At 45.4% G+C, this 21,838-nt stretch overlaps 1 protein-coding gene across 1 annotated transcript; it reads left to right on the top strand.

Moving 5' to 3' along the window:
• Window positions 1–1,858: 1,858 nt before the first annotated feature.
• TMED10 (transmembrane p24 trafficking protein 10) lies at window positions 1,859–17,799 on the top strand. Its single transcript, XM_066188519.1, has 5 exons — window positions 1,859–2,120; window positions 6,164–6,284; window positions 10,652–10,725; window positions 15,010–15,136; window positions 15,580–17,799. The coding sequence occupies exons 1-5, from the start codon at window positions 1,893–1,895 to the stop codon at window positions 15,699–15,701; spliced, it is 672 nt and encodes a 223-aa protein (XP_066044616.1). The 5' UTR covers window positions 1,859–1,892; the 3' UTR covers window positions 15,702–17,799.
• Window positions 17,800–21,838: the final 4,039 nt, after the last annotated feature.

Below are 21,838 nucleotides of genomic sequence, written 5' to 3'. Positions count from 1 at the left end.
TCATAAATGTAGCTCATCTAATAATGTACCATAACAAAATGGCCACAATAGAAAGGGATTGTAGTCAGTCACACATATGCTTTTTGATGGTTGAGTTGACACTTTGATTTACAAAAACGAGGCTACTTCAACATGAATGAACCACTTTCTCTGGAAAATAAGGCATTATTGAATGTTTTAAACATGTTACAAGGCTGGATACATATCATTGGTTTGAGGAATGTTCTGTATGAAGAAATTTGTTATGCTGTGCCTGTTTCATTAGGAATTTTATGGTACAACATTTCATATCTTCATATTCTAGTAATCTGTGTTTCTTAAATTTTGTGAAATAATAGCTATTTCTGCCTTAAGTGCAGAATGGAAAGAATGTTTTCATTTGCAAATATACTTTGACATATTGCAGAAAGAGCAAAATATTTATTTTATTATAGTTACGTTTCCAAATAATTTAATTGTCCAAGTAAGGGAAGGTTTGTGAACTGAAAAGAGAAACAAAAATGTATTGAAATGTCTATCAAGTGACTGTAAATCCCACTTTAAACAATAAACTGGAGCTTAAAGTAAAGGCAAAGGTCTAGTGCTAGGAGGTTTTTATTGGTTTGGGGTTTGGTTTTGTTGGGGTTTTTTTGTCAAGGTTCTTTTTATTTCCCTCCAAGCAATGAGGTCACTCCACAACTGTACATTGGGGCTTAGTGCGTATTCCTGCAGGAGAGCTTCATCATATTTTCTCAGTAAGTATGAGCACAAGCAGGTAAAAGCGCTGAACTGTTCTTTAAAATATTCTGCAACTGAACATCCAGGCATGAAATTTGTCACTTAAAGCTTCTTTAAGTTGATGTTTGTACCAACTCCTTGTTATTACTTGTCATTAAAGACATGTTTTGACCAGAGAGAGAACACAGCCGGTGATATTTAAGGAATAAAACTGGAACAATGGTGTAATTATTTTTTACTCAAGCTAAAAGAAATAAAAAATATATTTTGCTTTCTAGCAATGTTACTATCCATGTCTTTCTTCCTGCTTTTCCTTACATCTTAGCACATCCAAATGTTTGCAGCTGACCACAGGAGCTGACTACACCTGTGCAATTTTCCTCCTCCCTGTTCCCAGGTCACACCGCAGAACAAGTCACTGCTCCCATTTGTGCGTGTTCTTCCCGGCAGCTCCACTACCAGGCCAGGAGGCTGGGAACGGAGGTGATGTGGTGCCAGGGGAAGCAGCAGACTAAAGCCGGGCAGTGGTTACTTAATGTTGTCTTCCTAAAGAGTAAAATGTATCAGGAGGAAAAAAAAAAAAAAAAAAAAAAGAAAAAGTAGATCTGAGTATATGCTGGAAAAGGAGAGAAAAAAAGTAATGCTCTCTTCAAAAGTCATCATAATTTGATTTGCTGTTAAAAACACTTTGATACTCCTATTGAATGGTATTCGCAAGGAATTGATGCAAAGCAGCGAGACATCTGATAAAACCGAATTTTCTTGTGTGAAGAAGTCAAGAGGGAAGTTACGCGTCAGAAACGAAAAACCCCATACAACAAACTGCAAGTGTCCCTCCCAGTGAAGGACTTCAGCCGTGAGGCAGTCCCACCGAGACTCAAACTGCTTGACGCCCCCAGAACGCTCCTCTGCCTCAGAGCACGGTTTGGTTTTGTTCTGATTTTCCAATTCTTTAACGAGCGGAACCACTGTTACTTGTTCCCCTCCGTTATTAGTGGATTAACTGCATTACTCATTTGTTTCATAAGCAGACAGCCCCACGAAGGCTCACGCGTGGGCCCCGCGCCCCGTCCGCGCCCCGCCCCGCCCCGGCCCCGCCCCGCGTGACGCACGGCGGCGGCGGCGGTCACGTGCGGCGGAGGCAGGCCCGGCCCGCCGCACTCGGAGCCGCCGCCATGCCGCTGCCGCCGCTGCCCGGCCGCCCCCGCCTCGGGCGGGCCCCGCTCCTGCCGCTGCTCCTGCTGCTCCTGCTGGTGGGCCCGGCGCGGCCCATCTCCTTCCAGCTGCCGGGCAAGGCGCGGAAGTGCCTGCGGGAGGAGATCCACCGCGACACGCTGGTCACGGGCGAGTACGAGATCACCGCCCCGCCGGGCTCCTCCAGCGGACCCTCCGCCAACCTCAAGGTGCGGCCTCGGCCGGCCGGGGGGCGGGGGTGGCCGGGGCGGGCGGCGCGGCCCCGCCTCCCTTCGCCGGCCGTGCGGGGCGGGGAAGGAAGGAAAGAAGGAAGGAAGGAAGGGGTGACGTGTTCCACGCGTGACATCGGCCCACGCGTGATCCGAGCGCTGCCAGGCCCCAGCTTGCGCCGCGCCGCGGGACTCGCCCTGTGCGAGGGGCCGCCAGCCCTGCAAGAGCTCCGGGTGCTGGGCAGCGAGGGACCAGAGCAGCGTTTTAGTTTGAGCCAAATAGGAGCTTTTTCTCCCCAAAGATCGAGCTGCAGCGGCCCGTCCCGCAGTCTGCCATTTAATCCGCACACGATGCAGATTATCTGGCGCCTGGCGAGATGGGCCGCTGCGGTAAAGCTGTACCACGGCTGCTGACACCGTGTGAGCTGGAAAGAGTTATGGTGACGTGGCTTTGCGAGGGCTCCCTCCATGCCTGGGGCCTGGCACAGCAGGATCCTGGCACAGGGGAATGGTGGCTGAGAAACCAGATTCTGGTATATGGAATGGCCATTCTCATCTTGCTGTGTCGTGGCTTGCATGGATTTTAGGTAGGCAGATGTTCGCTGCAGGGAAGAAAATGATCCTGAAGGATCTTCAGGAAGTACAGGGTTGGCAGAATATACGTGACTAATACACCTATGTGACACGCGGGCATTAAACTTCAGCAGCTTCACTTTAATTCAGCAACTTCACTTAATGCTGCCCACGATCTGCCTTTCCTAGGCTTTCTTCAAAATTCCAACCTAGTTAAGTCTGTTGCTGCATACTCAGTTCATAACAGTCTTCTGTCCCCTTTTTTTATTTCTGTCTACATTCCCAAAAGTTTCAATAGTAAGCATGCAAACAGAGACAGAATGGTCTGCTCAAGAGTTCCTGAACTTTGTGTTCTTGAGTATTTTAGACCTCATGAAATCAGGTTGCCTTTCCAGCATCTTCATGCCAATGCCTGAAGGCCCTGGCATCATTGGCAGTTGTGGTTGGTTATGGCTGGAGGAGGCTTCTTCTGGAGTCTTACTTTTTAAAAAATCCTATTCTTCTGTTCTTGTATCATTTGTAAGAGGAGACTTGTCTGTGTATAGGCAGAGCCAAGCAGCATTAAGGCTTTAAAATGTTGACGTAGTATTTGCCTGGTAAGGCACATGTATTTGAGATAGAGTGCCATGTTCCCATTTGTCTCTTACTGCTTGGTAAGCAAGCCTCCTGGTTTCTCGGGTTCTCAACCGACTCTTAGGTCAGTTGACCCCAAGGTCTCTTCCAAAACTCACTTTTATGACATAAGACTTATCTAGGGAGATGATGGTGAACCAGTGAGTCCCATGTATGAGTCTTGGTTGGCTTTGCTGATGAAGCTGGTATCTAGATGGTACTGCTTATAGAAGTTCTTTTTTGTTCGAACCGTAAAATGAAATAATTTTTAAAAGCCCTGTATAATTTGAAAAGCTACAAAGGAGAAAACATAATGTATGCAGTTCTTGCTTTCCTTCTTATTGTTCAGGTATGCTGTGTCCTCCCAGTATGCTGGGCTTGTTATAAGTGCTGAAATCTCTCTGATAGGTGCCTGCTTTCTCTGCGGTCTGTGTGGGAAAGGTCAGTTCAGGACATGATATCTGCAGGTACTCTCTGTTCTGCACCGGATGGTCTGCTTTTGGCTCCTTGGATTGGGCCACCGAGCAGGGGAGGGAGGAGGTTGGTAGTTAATTCTGTGCAGGCTCAGTTCTGTTCCTGCCGGTGAGCTGAGATTTGTGTGTGTGATAGCTTAGCGCTAACAGTGGCACCCTCTGTTTTGGAGGAATCCGCGGGTTCTGCCAGCTGGCGGCTGCTGCGGGGGGCGTCGGGCGCCTCAGCTCTCCTTTGGCAGCCACGTGCCTCTGCCCCATTGTCGAGCCCGACGGTATCGGGCTGTTTGTCAAGGGCAAACAATGCCCTGTCTGTAGGGGATTGCCTTACCGTAAATAACGTTAGAATAGCATGAAAAATCCCTTTCAGGTCGACTCCCCCACAAGCGTTCTGGCTGGGCTATTAGCAGCTTCTCCCGCCCTCGCACACCCGGCTGAATGGGCAGTGTGTTTGGCTGATTTGGGCAATGCTATTCAGTTTTGATGAGAGCGGATAGCAGAGCTTTTACTGTCCAGAATGCCGTTCATGAGCTGCAAAGGGCAAAAATGGATCAAGCTGCATAAAGATTAGCTCTGGTGTCTACAAAGGCATAGGAAAATACTGCTCAAAATAATAGGGGCATCTGAGAGCTATGTTGTTCTGACTACTTTTTGTGATGGAAAACCCGGTTTGCAGAATGTATGGTGTCACACTCATGAGGCAGCTAACATGACTGCTTCACTAAACAGCACGTACCATGTGGTGGCCACATCATGGGCTTTTACATTGTGCTGGCATGGTCAAACATACACAGTCCTCTACTGCAGATGGGACTGCTCACTAGGGCCAAGCTTCCCAGTGCCTGGTGGCTTCCAGACAGGAGGTAGCTGGTGGCTTGTGGCAAGGGAATGGATGGCAGCACAGCTGCCTGCGCCTGACTGTGCAAGTGTGCTTTCATCTGCTTGCCACTTGAAAACAGGTACAGCTCTGAGCTGCTGCACAGAGAACAGTGCTCCTCATTGGTTCTCAGACACTGTCAGTGTACGGTGCAGGGCCAGCTACAACGAATCCCCTAATTGTGGGGTAATCTGTATATAGAGGAAGCTTGTTCCTAAAGTCTTGCCTGCTATGGTTTATACCATAAAATGTGAGAATTTATATACTTCATTGTATTTCCTGCCTAATGCAACAACTCTCATCCATGGGTAGGTCCACACTTGTTTCAAATCCAGTGCCAGAGAGTTAATTAGGTGCTCTAATTTAAAGAGTAGAGTGTTTCCTTATAATAGTTCTGGGTATATAGCCCTTTTGCATGGCCTTTTTACAGAGAAAAAGGCTGGAGTAAAGTATAGTGTCTGACTTACCTTTTCCATGCCACTAATTATTTTGTGTACTTCGGTCTTACACACCTTTAAAATTATTCCCAAGCCTTTTACTTTCTTCACTCTAAGACTTTCAAAGACCCCTCGTAACTTTAGTGTCCATGCTGTTTCAGACATACCTGGTAAAAATTAGCACCGAGGGAAAATGGGTAGCATTCCAGTGGAATACACACTGTTCATTTTCACGCAGTGTTGTGACACCTTCCATTTTTTTCACCCCTCTCCCCGGTCAGAGTGTTTCAGCTGGATGAAGCCTTTAATTGAGCACAATTATTCTCAAGTTTACATCATGAAATGTGTGTCCTTTCTTTTTATACTCTTTGTTGGAGCATTTTTGTAGACCTTCCACGGTTTTTGCCTATTCTTAGTAGTTGTATAGAGTTAGCACAAAGCAGTCATTATTCTGTCTGTGTAGTCTGAATTGTCCTCTGAAGTGGCCACTTTTATGGATCTTGGCACCCAAACCTTGTGTAACTCAGGGCCACACTCATGCTTCATTTCTAGAGGAATAGATGTAGCCTTTTCCATTCCATCCTCTGGGGAATGTGACTCTGTCGCATAAGCCTTCTCCCTATATCTGTTGCTATGGGAATTCATGAATTTTGCTTGCAAAATAAAGGCAATGAATGACAGTTTGGTTCAGCTGTAGTTCTTACATGTAGTCTGTATTTGGGATACATAGGAGGAAGAGAAATTAGTGTGGATTTCAGTTTGGGATTTTTTTTTCTTTTATTCGTTGGTCAATTGCTTTTTGGTGGTATTTTTTGGGGGAGTGGGTTTTTTTGGTTGGTTGGTGATTTTTTGGATCTAAAAGTCAATGATTACTTTATAGTCACTCTGACTGTCAGTTCCTGGTGTGTGGATGAAGAGGGGAGCAACTGATGAAGTCACAAAGAAGGAGGGAAACTGTTGAAATGAGAAAGCAGCAGATGCAAAGGGGAGGCTAGGATTACTCTTGCTTCACAGGCAGCATGAGCTCACGGCAGCAAAGTACTGTGTTTCTTACCTTCATTGTCCTTCTTCCAGATAACTGACTCGGCTGGGCACATCCTGTATGCCAAGGAGGATGCCACCAAGGGCAAGTTTGCCTTCACCACGGAAGACTATGATATGTTTGAGGCCTGCTTTGAGAGCAAGCTTCCTGTGGGTAAGTGAAATGAAAGGTGTGCTGGCTGTTTCTAGCTTCTGATAAAGTTTGTGTAGCTATGTGGATTAGGAAAACGAGTAAAGTGATCCTCAATGTGGTCCACAGAGCACTTTTGACTTTTAAAGCTGATCTTCAAGAGGCTGTGAGCAGTCTCACTGCAGAACATCTGCTCTGTGTGTTGCATTTGAAGTAATCCTCTGTGGCTGTTGTGTTGTGCACTTGGGTTTCCTCTGAAAGGGGAATTGGGCATTTCTCCTGCAGAGGTCACCACACTTGCAAGGAGTGGCAGTACCAGTGAGCAAACCACACTTCTTTTGCCAGTTTAATGCTTCTCCCCATCTTGTAGTTGAGCCAGGACAGAACTGGGTGCCATAATCTCCAGGACCTCTCACCCCAGTAGGCCATTTCTTCCCCTTTGGTAGAATGTGATCTGTGCACGACGTGTTCTTGGCAACTATCCCGTGATAGGTTGACAACTATTTAATGAGGTTGGATTGTGTGTGTATAGTGAATGTGTCCTTGATTTGCACCCACAACTGCTCTTGAAGTGGTCAGTAAAGGGAAGGGGAAATGAGCAGGATGTCAGCTTTGCATTTGTGCTACAAGAATGGTTGCCTAACGGATTCTGAGGCTTATTTCCTGTGGGTGTGACGCATGTGCTGCTTTGAATGCCCGAGCTCAACTTCAGGACAAACGTGCTGAAAGTGGCCAATGTGCAGGCTCTAGTCTCATCAGTGGTGGTGGGAGCACATGCAAGTTTGTAGGTGCTACATCTTTTCGTGGTTGCTGTCAGAGTTCTGCTTCTTGGGCCCAGTTTTTCTTAGATCTTATCCTAAAAGATCCCAGAGTGTTTCACAGAGCATTCACTAGCAGCATTCCTCAAATCAGTTGAAAGGCAGCTGCTGTTTTGCTGTTTCTGCTCCATATACAAGATGCAAATAGTTTGCAAGTTGAAAACTTTACAGAAAGAGAAGGCTATATTCTTTGCTGGGATTGGAGGTGATATGGCTTGTAACACCTCTTCTGTGGTATCTTACAGATAAAATAGTGATCCCGAATGCTCAGGATTATGTTTTTATTTTACTCCAAAGGTAGGACTTCCAAATGTTCCTTAACACATTGAGACATGCAGGCACTAGTGACTCATCTTGGAGTCACTCATACTATTTACTTTCCAACACCTGAGTATTTGAGAAGTCTCCAGACAGTCCTGCAGATCTTTTCATAGCTTCCATGTGATCACACACTGAAGTGGGAAAGGTTTCTTTCTTTAGTTTTGTCTAGACTCTTAGTTTGGTGCTTTTGAGCAGAGGTTTCTTGCCTAGACGGAGCCCCTTACAACTGTTTTGACTGTAGCAAATGTTTGTTCCCTGACTCCCTTGTTGCAAGCTTGTTTTAAAGCTTTTAACGTGGTTGAGGATTAAGTATTTCTAAATGCAGTTTCTACCTTGATGACCCGTGGAGCACTGAGCTGCCAAAATCTAGGGCTCATCAACTGAACAACTGGATCCTCTTCTGGAGGCTTTCTTTTTAAGGCTTTCTTTTTGGACCCAGGTGCCCCAAATTCCACCTAGAGTATCTCCAGACTCCCATGTCTATGCTGGAAGTGAAGGATGTATTAAAATAAGGGACATGACAATCTGAGGCTTGATCACCTTCAGGACTTGGTTGCAGTACTTGGAAAGAAGTAACCACGTCACAAGGAAGTACCTTGTTTCCTCTATAAGGCCAGCGTGGGAGTGGGGCAGCTTACCAAGTCTGTTTAATTCTCATGTTTCTCTTTAAAGGTTAGGGTCTTTTCCCCAGTCTCATCAAGTAAGTAATCAGGACTTAATGGCAGCAGCCAAGGAGGATGTTTGTAGAGTATTGAAAGAGACAAACCGTTGGTAGAGGGCTAGAACTGTTGGATCTGAAGGGTCCAAGCAACTGGGATTTCTCAATGCCTAACCACAGAAATGAGGAAGAGGAAGTGAGAAAGATCTTATATCGCAGGTTCACCTTATCTGAATGGAGGAGTTCTTAGGGTGCTTCTTGGAGCTGTGGGTATTTGCATGATGGGCTTTTTACCCTCTTCCAGGCAGAATGGTCCTGTCTTCCTGACCACTGCTCTGCTCCCAGGCACATTTACTCTACCACAATATGCTAATCTCAGGCGAACAGCCTGGCCTCATGGCATTCTCCCTCTAGGACTTTTATGTGTGCTAATCTTTAACTGTACGCTTCTTATGTCATCCTTCTCTTCCCAAACTTTCTTAAGAGTGTTCGGACTCATTTTTTCTGGAATTCCTGTGGGAAAACTTTCTGATGTTCAGTTCGGCCATCCTGCTTTTCCACTGACTTTGCAAATTAAGAGCTCCCCTAATTTCCCAGGGAGCAGTTCAGATGAGATGACCTCTTGAAGACCTGAGGAGTGTAGGTATCAGTTTAGTTCATGATCTCTGAATCTTGACTGTTTTTCTCCTTGCTGCTGATCCAGCCTGCTCTGGTGAACCTTGGTTGCAGAAGCAAGGGGTTTCTGAGGTTCTGATGACTGTGAAGGGAGCTGCCTTGGGCTTAGTAAAGTTATAGGAGAGAAGCTTGAGTTTTTCACTGCCAGTTCCTGACAATGTTAATCTCTTGCAAAATGTTTGCTCTCCATCCCTTTGCACCTGGAAGCTTTAAGGTTTCTGGTTTCTTACTGCCTCTTGGCAGCTCTCTCTCCAGTCTAGTAAATTAATTCTTCTAGTTCTGTTCTTCTGTTCATTGGCCTTTTCATCTTTCTTATCTCTTCCTTCGAACTTCAGCTCTCAACTCAATTTGCTATAAATTGAGCACCATTAAAAAAACCTCTCACTGAACTGTGTGCTTTGAATTTTTTTCTGCAGCTACTGTTGTCTGTCCTACTTGCCTGTCTCCCTGCATGCCAGTAACGTGTGTGGCATAAGCAGTCAAAACTTGTGGCTGGGGAAAGGAGTACTGGGGGTTGTATACAGCCTGTCTGTTAAAGAACAGTGCTGGGACTTCAGAGGTTTCTTACAGTAACCAGTCTTATAAGAAAACAACAAAATTCCATCCTAATCATAATTTATATGTTTGGCTTTTATACAATGCATTCCCTTAAGGAGTCTTAAGAAGCAGTTTGTAGTTGATATGCACCATCTTATCAGTAGATTATTCATTGTCCTGCTAGCAGTAGAAGGTGATTCTAATCTGGTGTTGAAGAGCTGTTCAGTGGGTGGGTAGAGAAAAAATGTGGGGATGTTGTATTGAAGGAGTATCTTCCTAGCTCCAACTGGACTGACCCAGTGTAACCTGTACATTGAATTTGGTTGTGGACTGTGGGAATACCCACCTGGCAGCCTTCTGAGACAAAATGTGAGTATTGGACATTCTCCTGGATAGAGACTCTGAAATTCATAGTTTAAGTAAATTCAGACCTCGTGTTTTGCTGGCAGCCAGTTGAGGACAGCTGTGTGTCCCAACATGCTGGGATTTGGAAATGTGTTACATACAGACATTTTCTTGGTGGGTGGTATAGTAGAGAATGATACTCAGATATGCTGATGTGCAGCATTTTTGAGGGTATCTGATACGACTATCTTATATATTTTTTTTTCCTCTTGTGAATGTTCTCAGATGTGACAGTTTGTAGCAGTTGAAAGATGCTGTAAGCCACGGTTTCCCTAGCCTGGGGCTTACAGTCTTGAAAGATACCTGCTCTGCTGGTGACTGCAGCCTTATGTGCTGTTTGTGCAGCTCCAGCTGGCAGCTCTCTCAGGCAGCGTTCTCCCAGCTTCAGAAGCCTCTTTCTCTCTTGGGGTTTGCATCAGCAGTGTGGTTCTTGGGTATTTGAGATGGCTGGTAAAGGGATTGCCTTGGCTTCTGCAGACATTCCAGCATGTGAGGGTCAGTAGTCCTCATATGCCTTATTCCTCAGTTGGAGCAGTTTATCATTTGCTCCTTTGGATGTAAAGCCATTTACAGCCCCAGTAACCCTGACTAGTTGCTGGTTCACTTCCTGTGAATGTGGGCTTCCCAGTTGAATATTTGCCCCTCTGGTGACTTGTCTTTCACTAGGTTGTCTCATAACAGCTGCTGTTCATATTCTAATCCTCTGCAGTTTTTACAGTGATTTGCATCCTGTAGACACTGAGTGCTTTTAGTTACAGCTTGTTCTCATTATCTTTGGAGGCTCTCCTTCAGCCAGGATTTATTGTGAAGTCTCTGTATTTTTAGGCTGGACTGTGCTGCCTCCGCAGTTAGCTGCAGACATGGAGGGAGGGGAGGGGAGGGGAGGGATTTGAGTTCTTCCTCACTGGTGGGAAGAGCTGGTGATTTCCTGGCAGGCTGAATGTTTCACACAAGGAATCCTTTCATTATGCTTCCAGGAACAGGGAGGATGCCGGACCAGCTCGTGACTCTGGATATGAAGCATGGCGTTGAAGCAAAGAACTATGAGGAGGTATATCCCCTGGCTGCCTGCACTGCAGGCTCCCCTTTCCCAGCACTCACGTGATGCCTTTTGTAGATCTGGGCTCGTGATGGGAAGCTGTTTTCCCAGTGGTGATGAAAGCCTGTCTGCAAAGTACAATTGCAGTGAAGCTTTGTGTGTTACGGGAGGGGAAGGGGAAAAAAAAAAAAAAAAAAAAAAAGACAAACATCAACTAGAATTGATTCTGTAATTGATTCTGTACTCTGGGAACTAGAGCCTAATGTGTGAATTTCTTCGCCAGGCCAGCATGACCCAGCTTCTGGGCATAGGCACTAGAGGTAACAAGACACTGAGAGGTCAAGTTTCCCCAGAAGCAGAGGTCGTTTTAAGTTAATATCAGACCCTCTTTTAAAGGTCAAGTTTCAATGTTACTGTTCTTACCTTCCTGCCTGTGAGATGTACTGGCTCAGCAGGCCTGAAATGGCACTTGTGTGTTTCTAAGAACTGGCAGTGTGTCAGTGTAAAGGTGTTTGGCAGAGTAGTAGCTGCTGTGGAATGGGTATTTGGTTTGAAGGCATGACATTGGGAATAGGCATAAAAGCCTAAACATTTCAGTCTTAGGAGGACATAGCTTGCTTAGACCCAAGAGCCAGCTGTGTAGAAAGAGTAGCAGTTACTTTGTGACTGAGACAGTCCTGACTGGTTTGGATGCTGAATTTTTATGGCAGCTATCATGCTTTTGTCTCACTAGAATTTGGGATCAGTCATCCCCCAATACAGAGCCTATGCCTGAGAAAATGAGAATTATTGGTGGAGAAAGAGTCCTGCAAATGATTGCCGTGTCCACTGTGCATAAGAGCATGGGAAATGCCGTAGAGAGAAGAGTGGGTAGCAGAGGAGGCTGTGCATGCTTCCAGATAGAAAATTAACAAATTTCTGAGATGGTCATGCTGGTGTTTTTATATCCTTTCAAACTTTGGGCTGTCTGATCTTGCACAATTTAAGTTGTGGGAGTGCTTCCTATGTGGACTTTAAGGAGGTGCTTGGGGTCAGGAAACAGCAGAGGAATCATAGCTTCAGTCAGTCTGGAGCACATCCTACATGGAGAGTAAAAATGTTCTTGGGGTCAGGGAAGAGTGGAGCACTCATAGGGCCAGCTGTCTGTCAACCTGCTACTAAGGGATTGCAAGATGTTGAAATTTTATGGGGTGATTCCCTGAGAGTGTAACTGGGAGGGTTATGTTTGCTATATTTACAGAGTCCCTTTAAATACCACCCCACAGCATACCCTAGAGTTACATTACTGCAGTGCTGCCTAGAAGCACTGTTGCTGTGCAGGAAGGTTCTCTTATGCCTGTGTATCTACAGACTCACTGTTGTACTGATAAAACTGCCTTGGAATAAATGCATCTCTTGTGCTCAATGAGGGAAAATGTCCATGGACAAGTACAAGAAAAGAAGAATTTAGACTTGCAGTCCCACTTGATACCAAATGCAGATCTTGGCAGCCCCGGCAAGCATCCTTGACTTGTGAGGACCTCTCAGAGTGGTAGACTGTATTGAGCCTTGTTGAGCAGCATGTCTACAAAGGACTCAAACTGATTTATTGTTTATACAGCTGCTATAGATGTTTAACCCCACTCCTTTGCAGTGTGTTATCTTTTTTTTTTTTTCACCATGTCTCTTCTCAGTTTGCTGTCGTAGTTGTGAGTTTTGGCTTGACAGGTTGCTGTAAGGCCTCAGAGGGCAGGAATGTTGCTTGGGTGTCTCATGGAATTGCAGCCTTTCTGAGCCTTTTGCATGTGGTGTTCATCTGTTGGTGGGTACCAGAGACCTGTTGTACAGCCCTAGTTCTTCTTGTTGAATTGCTGCAAGGAGACTTGATTCAGGGAGTGTAATGAGGGTCACTGATACTGCCTAAGTCTGGCTTCATAAACTTTCATGGATCCAGATATGCTTGGAGCGAAGCAACTGGAATAGTGAGCTGGATTAGAAGATCTAACTGCAATGTCATACCTTAGGTATCTGGGTTTGGAAGGAATAACTTTATCCATTCAAGAAGTAGAAATGAAGATATAGAAAAGTGAAAAGATTTCTGATGGCACTAAAAATACTTTATGATCTGTTTTTTTTTCCACATAGGACTACCCCTTGTCAATTCTTGGCTATAGTGTATTTCTTTCTATGCTAGGAAGAGAGTTAGCCTTTGTCAAATCTTTAACTGATCCCTGGGAAGCTCATTGGAGTTGTTATCCTGGTGCTGGTGGTCCAGATGTTCTTTCTAGGATGATGATGTTCCACCATCACAGATGCTTGGTGGGCTTTATTACAAAATCTCTTGGAGCAGCTGCGCATATTTGGTTCATTAGGGGCAAAAGATTGCAGGACTGCCCAGGGAGGTTGTGGTGTTTAAGGAAAGACTGGACATGGTGCTTAATGCCATGGTCTAGTTGTTGTGGTGGTGTTAGGTCTTAGGTTGGACTCGATATCAGAAGACTTTTCCACTCTAATTGATTTTGTAATTCACGATACACATCTTAGAATACATGCAGGACTAAAAGTAGCTATTAGATGTTAGTAGCTACACCTCTTAAGAGCAGCTGAAGAGATGCAGATGGAGCAGATAAACCTTGTTTTCTCCTGGTGGAACCTTGGTAGCCTTCTGTGAATGAGGAAGTGAGCCCTCAAGGGAGATAATGGAGCTGGTCAGTGCAAGGCTAGCTTGTCAGTACAGCTGCCCAGGACCTTGTGTGTGTTACAGACCTGCTGCTCCAGCAGTGTCAGCAGAGTCTGGGCTGTAGGCTTGCAGACACTGGTGCCAGTTTTTCAGCAAAGCTCTCTGCTGGCAGATATGTGGCCAGGCCACAGGGTTTTGTCATTAACAGCCTATTGGCTAGAAAGCAGGAGAGGGTTAACCTACTCCTTCCTACCCCTCCTCTCAAACACACTCCAAACTGACACTGCTGTGCTGGCAGAGCTATAATATACAGCTTGTCTCAGCATAAAAATCCTCAGATGATTGTTTGATGGCTTGCTGCTTGCCAGGATATGCGTGTCATGTGGAGACCCTTCAGTGGAATGGCTGATTAGCTAGCTCTGGCTTGGTCACGAGCATCTCTTCAGTTCTGGCTCTGATGCCCAGGCAGCTGCCTCTGGAAGTGGCATTTTGGGGATACCTTCACGCTGGGTGCCCTGTTGCCTGCCTGTCAGCGTGGATAACTGAGAGATGGCAATTATGCAGCTTATATCTGAATAATCCTGTGAGGCTGAGTCTGCTGGTGATCTGCAGGTGCTTTGTTGTGTTTTCTGTAACTCATCTTTCTTCTGCTGCATTACTTGGGGACACAGCATCCGGCCTTCATGGCAGGGGCCTGTCACTTCTTGGTAATAGTGACAAATTCTATGCAAGAACCGCAGTTACCCAAATTCTCCACTGGAGAAGTGCCAGGAATTGCAGTTAGCTTCCTTTGAGTGTCCTTGTGTCACAGGTTTTATGTAACACATGTGTCAGGTTATAGCCACAACTGGGGCAGAGACACATCTCTACACATTCAACTTGAATAGTTGCTGTTGTGTGCTGTGTTTTCTAGTTGGATTTTGGTTTTGGATACCAAGCGTGTGAGCCGTGGTGGCGCGCTGGGCGCCGTGCACGGACGCGATGTCCCGCGGGCCGCAGAGTTCCTGAGGGAAGCGGGTTGTTCCCGACGGGAGCCGGGCCCGGCAGCGGCCCCGCAGCGCCACCCTGTGGCCGTGGGGTCCCTGCCGAGGGCCGGTGCTGCCCTGGAGGTTCCGTCTGAGGGAGAAAAGCCGCGAGCTCTTGTGGGATAATCAAGCCGCTGCTGATGGGAACGGGGCTGCCTGGGCTTTCTGGAGCATTAGCGAAGTGAGTCTCGGTGCTAGTAGCCTGTGTGCCTATGGAGCTGCATCGTACACATACGTAAGTTAGTCACCTCTATCTCAGTCTGTGACTTATACTTGCTGGAGGTTTAGTCATGTGGCAAGATCTTCTACCCACTCCTGAGAAACCAACTGTGAACAAGCTAACATTAAGCCGAATAAGGAAGAAGTGTGCTTGTATGCATGCTGTGCTCCTCCGTTGTGTAGGAGGAGTAGTAGGAAAGTGTGTTTCAGAAAACAGGTGGGAGAAGTGATAGTGTTTTATGCAATGGTAGTTTCTGGCTTGTAGAGGTATTTCCCGAGGGGAAGGATGCCCCAGATCTGTAGTGTGTGGGGAGGAGTGGCTCTAACTGGCAGTAAAAACCCATGTGGGAGCTTTTGGTTTTGGTTCAGTGATTTGACTCTTCGGTTTTCTAGATTGCTAAAGTGGAGAAGTTGAAACCCCTGGAAGTAGAATTGAGGCGCTTGGAAGATCTTTCAGAGTCCATCGTTAATGACTTTGCCTATATGAAAAAACGAGAAGAGGAGATGAGGGACACAAATGGTAAGAGACTGTGTGCCCCTTCAGAGGGATGGAACTCTAAAACCCCTCATTTCTGCTAAATGCGTTATTAGGGCAGCATTTGGAGATCAAGCAATTATAGTGGTCTCTGCCTGTTCTGTTCCTAGTAAGGGAAACCTGAAGCAGTCACTGACTCTTGTTGCTCTGTCTCTAGAAGTCATTTCTTTCTGTCTTCATTCCTAATGTGAATTGTTCTGTTCTATTCAATGCTGCCCATTAATCACAGCTTCACCTTGTTCCCTCTTATTATCCTTTTTCTTGTTCCCTCTGCTTTTGTTCTCAAGTGCTGCTGGTTCACAGGTGACCTTGCCTTCATGCTATCTCGCTTTTGCATGGGGGAGGAGAAGTCATCCTGGGAACTTTGCCATCTTGGGGTGCATCCTGTGATGCCAGACTCAGGTACAATGGTTTGTTGTCTGTTTCAGAATCAACAAACACCCGGGTTCTGTACTTCAGCATTTTCTCCATGTGCTGTCTCATCGGACTGGCCACCTGGCAGGTTTTCTACCTGCGTCGCTTCTTCAAGGCCAAGAAGCTGATTGAGTAAAGGAGCAAATCTTCTTCCCCCTCCTCTCAGACCCAGCTGGACACCGCTGGGACTAAGCCATGGCCTCCTGGAGCCATCTTACAGATGATACCCACTGACTGGAGCTTTTCTGGAGGAACTTGGACCCTGAAGGGGGAGGAGAGCCTGAACATCGGAGGCAATGGGGGACTCGTGAAATCCTGTTGGATGTTGAGGGTGGGGGAGGTCATTATGGGTTTGGGTGTTCCTGGGGCAGCGATTAAATAAAAAAAAGATGTTTCCATGACAGCTGCAGCAAGTTTTTTGCGCTGTCTATTCTCCTTTTATAATCATGGCTTGATGATGTCTCCCATCTGTCTGTGACTGCAGTGTTACTCAGAACCACCTGACCCTGCTGTGCTCTTTAGGTGGCATGCAGGTCACACTGGGGCAGAGCAGGGGGATTCCCTGTCCTCACCAGCTGGGATCTTAAGCCTGGAGCAAATGGAGATGAGTGCAAAGCAATAGGATTCATCATTCCAGCAGGGCCTGAGAATAGAGGGTCTTCCAAGGTTTGGTCCCTGTCGTGGACCTCTGTGTTTCTCCCTGTGGGAGCTGGTGTCTTTGTGCTGACAGGTCAGAGTGCTTGAGCATATGGTGATTCACCTGGAGGAAGGGGAGCCTTCTAAGGCAGGCTTTAAAGTGTGTTTGAGCTTGGAAAGAAGCCTACTTTGCTCAAATAAGCTATCCAGCCTTGGTCCCACCCTTCCCCCACATGTTTGTCTTGGATTTGCCTCTCTTGTTTTGAAATGGTGCAGCAGTTTTCTTGAAAACCTTGGTCAGGAACAGCCTTTTGTGCAGGCAGCCTCAGTCAGATACAGTCACAGAGCAGATGGGAGCAGGTCATGCTAGGAAACGGTCTTACATTGAGCAGGAGACTTCTTACCTACCCAGGCAGCTGGCTTAATGTCATTTTATGAGACCTCAAAGCAAGGTGAGCTGATGCTCACATGAGGCATGAGGGCCTGTACCCTGCATTGAGGTCTGAGGGTACCATAGTGCTGTTCAGGGTAGCAGAGGAGTTGGAAAAATGTGGATGAACTGAAAAAAGCAGTACAGGATGGGAACAGGCTAATTCTGCATCTGAGGGGGCAGTCTGAACTGTGCCCTCAACAGAACTGTTACTTTCCTGTGCAGTACTAGGTAGCAAGAGCCAGGAGGTTCTCACCATTTCTCAGCTGTCCAGATGGTACTATGTTAAATAAACCAGGCTGGGAAAAAGCAAACAGGTTAACTTCCTGGACTTGCTGCAGTTTTAAGGCAGTGATTACAATTCTTTCATCATCTCTGTATTCCTTCAGAGCAAGTGGTTCAGCAGCACAGCATTCTGGTGTCCTGTGTCTAGATACTACTGGGTAGGGGTGGGGTTGTCATGGCCCTGGGCCCAGCCTAGCAGTTTCAAAAAAGCATAGTTCTATAATTTCTGACCTGAGTCTGATCTATTACTCGGAAGGAAACAGTTGTCCAGGGTGAGGCAATGGAAAAGAGGATGTTAAGGTGATCTTCTGTCATCTAAATACATTAGTTCTTTGCCATTCCCAAGTTCCTGGAGTTGTTAGTTCCACTGCAAGTACTTTGATTGCTTTTAGTTTGTTTGGTTTTTGATAAAGCCATATTAGGATCCTAAGTCCACTCCTCTGCCCTTGCATCCATTTCATCCTTGTATGTTTTTGAAAGCTGTTGAAGTGCAGAACAGCAGCAGTGCCACAGGACTGAATTAAAGTCATTTGAAGGTAGTTTTAGGTCCTACAGTTTGAAGCCTGTAGATCTGTTAAGGTTTTGCTTTTGTTTTTATATAACTTGAGAAGACAGTACAAGAAAGGTTTTTTCTGGTCTTGTCTGTTTTGATATCCTCTCCCCATCCTTATCTGAGTGCAAAGTTATTGTAAAAATGATGGTGAGGCCTTAAGTTCCCCGGGTGACTGTTACACTCTCATCGTTCTGGTGTTATGTTTGATCTTCACTGTACTGGTGTAGTCACTGGGGAGCAGGTGTGGGGCACTGGTGTGGATTTACCTGTAATGACTGGTGGGGGACTTTTGTCAGCTTTCTCAAATAAAAATTTTTTGGGGAAAAACAACCCACCTCACCTTGTTGCTGTGAGTCTTGTCCTCTTTGTGGATGTTCCTGCAGACTCCTGTTTCCTGAAAGTTGACCTGTCACAGGAATCAGCAAGTAAACAGACTCCCCACCAGCCTTAGGCTTCTCTAGTAACAATTAATTCTAGACTTGGGAAGAGTGCGCAGGCTTCTCTGTGGAGTGGGACCATCACAGCAAGTGAGGTGTCCTAATACAGATTACCATTTTTTGCCTTTCTCCCTCCCCCCTTCCTAATTACATTGCTCTTTGTGGAGGAATTTTGAGGCTGGTACTGAAACAAGGGCTGGTGCTCTCGGTTACAAGATCCAATTTTTCACCATCAGCTGTCATGTAAAATTTTGTTCATTAAGACAAACAGAAGTACTTTCAGTTTTATACTTTAAAGGGGATTGAAAACTGTTGCAAAGATGAGTTGGTACTATGTGAGTGGAAGATACTGAAGAGAGTGGTTAGGTATTTACTGAAATGCTGTCAGATCTCCTCTGCTGACCCTGCAAGGCTTTTGTTACACAGTAGCCAAGTGAGATATGCCACATAATAAGACTGGGAACATGTAAATGCTAGATAACTAGTTAGTACCATCAGGAAGAATTTCAGGAAGGGAAATCCCCAGATCTCTAGGTAAGGATTAGCCTCTGCAAGTTTTTTCTCAGATGAATATTTTGAGTATGTGAAATCATACAGCTGCTTGCATGCGATAGGTTGGTAGTGGGTCTTGGTTGTTTTACAACACTGGGCATGCAGGACTGGTGTCTTCATTCCATTTCACTTCTGGGAAATAGGCTAAAGTTGAGCTGTTGCAGATCCTTGGGTCTGAGCCCATCTTTGTGTGTGACAGATGCCTCACTGGTAAATCTATGATTGCCTGTAGCAAACTGCATCAGACATTTCCAGCCTCTTCCACCCACTTGTCAATGTGACTAACGATTTAATTATCACAGTACTTAACTCAGCACGTGAGCATTCCTAAGTAAGGTTTATCTTTGTATTCCACCTCCTGCTCTGCCAGCGTGGGCTGCAGCCTCCACAGGGTGCCCACCGCAGCTGCTGTTTGCGTACATGTGTGAGGGGATGAACATTTTACACACTTGCTCATTTTTTACAAGCTGCTCAGGTATGTGAGAAGTAACCCAAGTGTACAACATCTGTGTTTTCTTCTAACTGGCAGATGAGAGACATTTGACTCAAACTAGTTTGGCAACTGGTTGTCAAGATTATGAGAGGATTCCCACCCATACATTTTGACAGGTCCTGAGGCAGAGGTTTGGGAAAGTAGCGTAGCCTCTCTTTACCTGTCACTTCATGTGATGTATTTCTGTCTCGCATATCTTTAGTTGTGTCCCTCTGCTGTACTTGTCTTTCAGATACCTGAGATGGCCATGATTTTAGTGAACAAAGTCTTTGGGAAATGAACCTCTCTTATGTTGAAGGTGGCTTATTGGGAAAGAGACCACAAACCTGAAATTGATAAATCTTTCAGAGAAGAAAGAAGAAGAAAAAAAAAGTTGGGTCTGCTGAAGACTGATGGAGTTCAGTGTTGGCAGGTTTTTTCTGCTACCCCTTATCCACATGGAAAATCTGTCAGACTTGTGCTTGTTTTTACTTCCCCCAAATCACTGCACGTGGTGGTGTGGTAGCTCGGCCGATCAGAGGCAGGTAACCTTTCTCTGAGGAGGCTGAAATGAGGAGAGCATTTAGAAAAAGTGCCAGTTGGCTTTTCTTGGACCTTTTTGTTAACCTGAAACAGGTGTGTCCAAGCCTTTGCCACTGGTCTAAAACATTTGTATTTGCTCAGTAGTGTTTGTAGGAATCCTATTTTGCTTTGCACTGGAAGAACTGGCAGGAGCTAGAAATTTCTCTGTTCTGCTGCAGCTGAAACTTTCTGCAAAATTGTAGTAACGGATTAATGTTTTCTCCTCCTATTGCCAGAGATCCATGTGTTTTAGCACCTCAAACTCAATGCATTAGCATCTGCATTTCCAGCTCGCTGACACAGCCTGCCAGAGGACCTCTGATCTCTTGATGTCTGTCCCAGTGATCTTTGCTACGAGGATCATTGGTATAGCTCATGTCTGGAGAAAGCTGCTATGTCCTAAAGGACTAATTTGTCTTGTATTTCAGTTTCTGCAATAAAAAGTATATGTTGAATAACTTCCTTTGGGGGCATATAACCCCAAAAAAAGCAACGTTAGGACCTTTATCACATTGCTTTCTCTCACTTCTGTGGTTTCCTGTCACTTAATTGCCTTTCACAACTGGTATTCCTGAGGTAGCTTTCCCCTGAGCTTTTAAATCAATTGCGTTACGTGATCTTTGCATAAACGGCACCGAGATGTTCTGTTGGAACTGTAACGGTAAGAACTTGCTTTTCCTTGGTTATTTGGTGGATGCTGTTCCTACAGCTGCCAGTAGACAAGGCAAGCAGAGGATGTGAGGTGCTTGTGTTTTCCTGCTATGTCCCATGGCAGCTCTGGTCTGACCTGCTGCAGAGTTTTCCCCTCTAGCATTTTCTCACCCATACCAGCTGCTTGGGCTTTTATTTCTCCCAAGTGTACTTTGGACAATCTTCCCTCACATGTAAAGTATTTGCTATACATATGCAACTGGGTTTTCATGATGTTGTCTTCTTAATTATAATTAACCACGTAGATGCCTTGTCACTTCTTTCTCAGCATGGGCTGATCTTTCCTTAGTAATATTACCAATGTACTGCCTTGACTCTGAAAACCAGGAATGAGATCTTTGAAGTCAGGCAGGTGCTTGCTATGATTTGGTTTAAATGACAATTTTCCTACCCTCCCCCAAATTCATCCTTCAATACTCATTTTGCAAGAGGGAAGATGATGCATTGCCACTTGATGGGGGCTTGATGGTCCGATTTCTTAAAATGCTTGAGTAAAAAATACCGTGTAGAGTCAGGTATGCATTCTTCAGTCATATTACAATAAACCTGAGTGCACAGCAACTGCTACTTACCTTAGGGGCATCTTGCTGTGAGACTTACAGCCTGCGTCTTGAAGGGTAGTAAAGGCAAAGCTTGTGGGGTGGATAAACCTGATCATAGCTATTACTGTAAGCACTTTGTTGAAGAATTTGTCAGATACTGTAGGTAATAATGGTCAAGATAGCTCTACTTTTCAAATAGGGAAAATGGACAGTGACTTTTCCAGTTAGTCTTCTGATTTTCTACAACTGTTTCAAATTCCTTAATCCCAATTTCATGAGATTTTTGTCATGTAGATTTTTTTAAATGGTTACTATTTGCCAGGTGTCGTTTTGCCAAGTACTCTCCTTCCAAGGGAGGGAGTAAATGATCTTTAGCAAGACACATCTGAGCTTTTTTCATCCATTTCTACAAGCTTCTTTATCCTAAAACTGACATGCTGTCTTTGCTACTCTTAAGGACATCATCTTTGTATGGAAGTAGTTTCAGTGCACGACAAATAGCTGTTGATGTGTGAGTTACAAATAGGTGTATATAATGCTAAACAGCTCTTTAACCTTCAGCACCCTGCAAGGAGCAATGTTCATTCTTTCAAGCATCTTCTCAAGGTAGTGAAATAAGAACTAACTGGGCTCCGTCATGCTTGGGTTTAGGGCTTTGTGCTTCAGTTCCTGAGGTCTCCTGAAGGCATTGGATCACCTGTCTTGAAGTGAACGTTCTCCGTCATTCAACTCCGCTTTCCCACCTGTAGCTGTGACTGCAGAACTTTGAAAATAAAACGTTGAAAGCATTGTGGTGTGCATCATTTGTGAAGAAAATTAATCACAAACCTAAGATTAGGGTTGCGAATACTTCATGACAGAGAAGTCATTGCAGCTTCAGCTCTAAAATTTATGAAGCTTTTAGTTTATTTCTTCGTCAGAAAGAGAATCCATGAACTGTGAGTGGCACAGAGAGGGAGATGGCTGTGCTATGTGAAATGTGCATCCTCTGCAAGTGCTCTCACTACTCCAGCAGATCTTTGTGCTTGGGGTATTTATAAACACTCGTGGTGTTTATCCATATGTGTGCTCTC

This window comes from Chamaea fasciata, unplaced genomic scaffold (assembly GCF_029207755.1).
Source record: "Chamaea fasciata isolate MVZ Bird 193981 ecotype frontalis unplaced genomic scaffold, bChaFas1.0.hap1 SCAF_7, whole genome shotgun sequence".
NCBI classification, from domain to species: Eukaryota; Metazoa; Chordata; class Aves; order Passeriformes; family Sylviidae; genus Chamaea; species Chamaea fasciata.
This window is presented reverse-complemented; position numbering and strand designations above follow the sequence as displayed.

Excerpts from the sequence above, each read along its gene's own strand:
- TMED10 (XM_066188519.1), top strand. The coding sequence starts at position 1,893 with ATGCCGCTGCCGCCGCTGCCCGGCCGCCCCCGCCTCGGGCGGGCCCCG. Across the intron at positions 2,121-6,163 it reads GACCCTCCGCCAACCTCAAG|ATAACTGACTCGGCTGGGCA; the intron begins GTGCGGCCTCGG and ends TCCTTCTTCCAG. Across the intron at positions 10,726-15,009 it reads AAGCAAAGAACTATGAGGAG|ATTGCTAAAGTGGAGAAGTT; the intron begins GTATATCCCCTG and ends TCGGTTTTCTAG.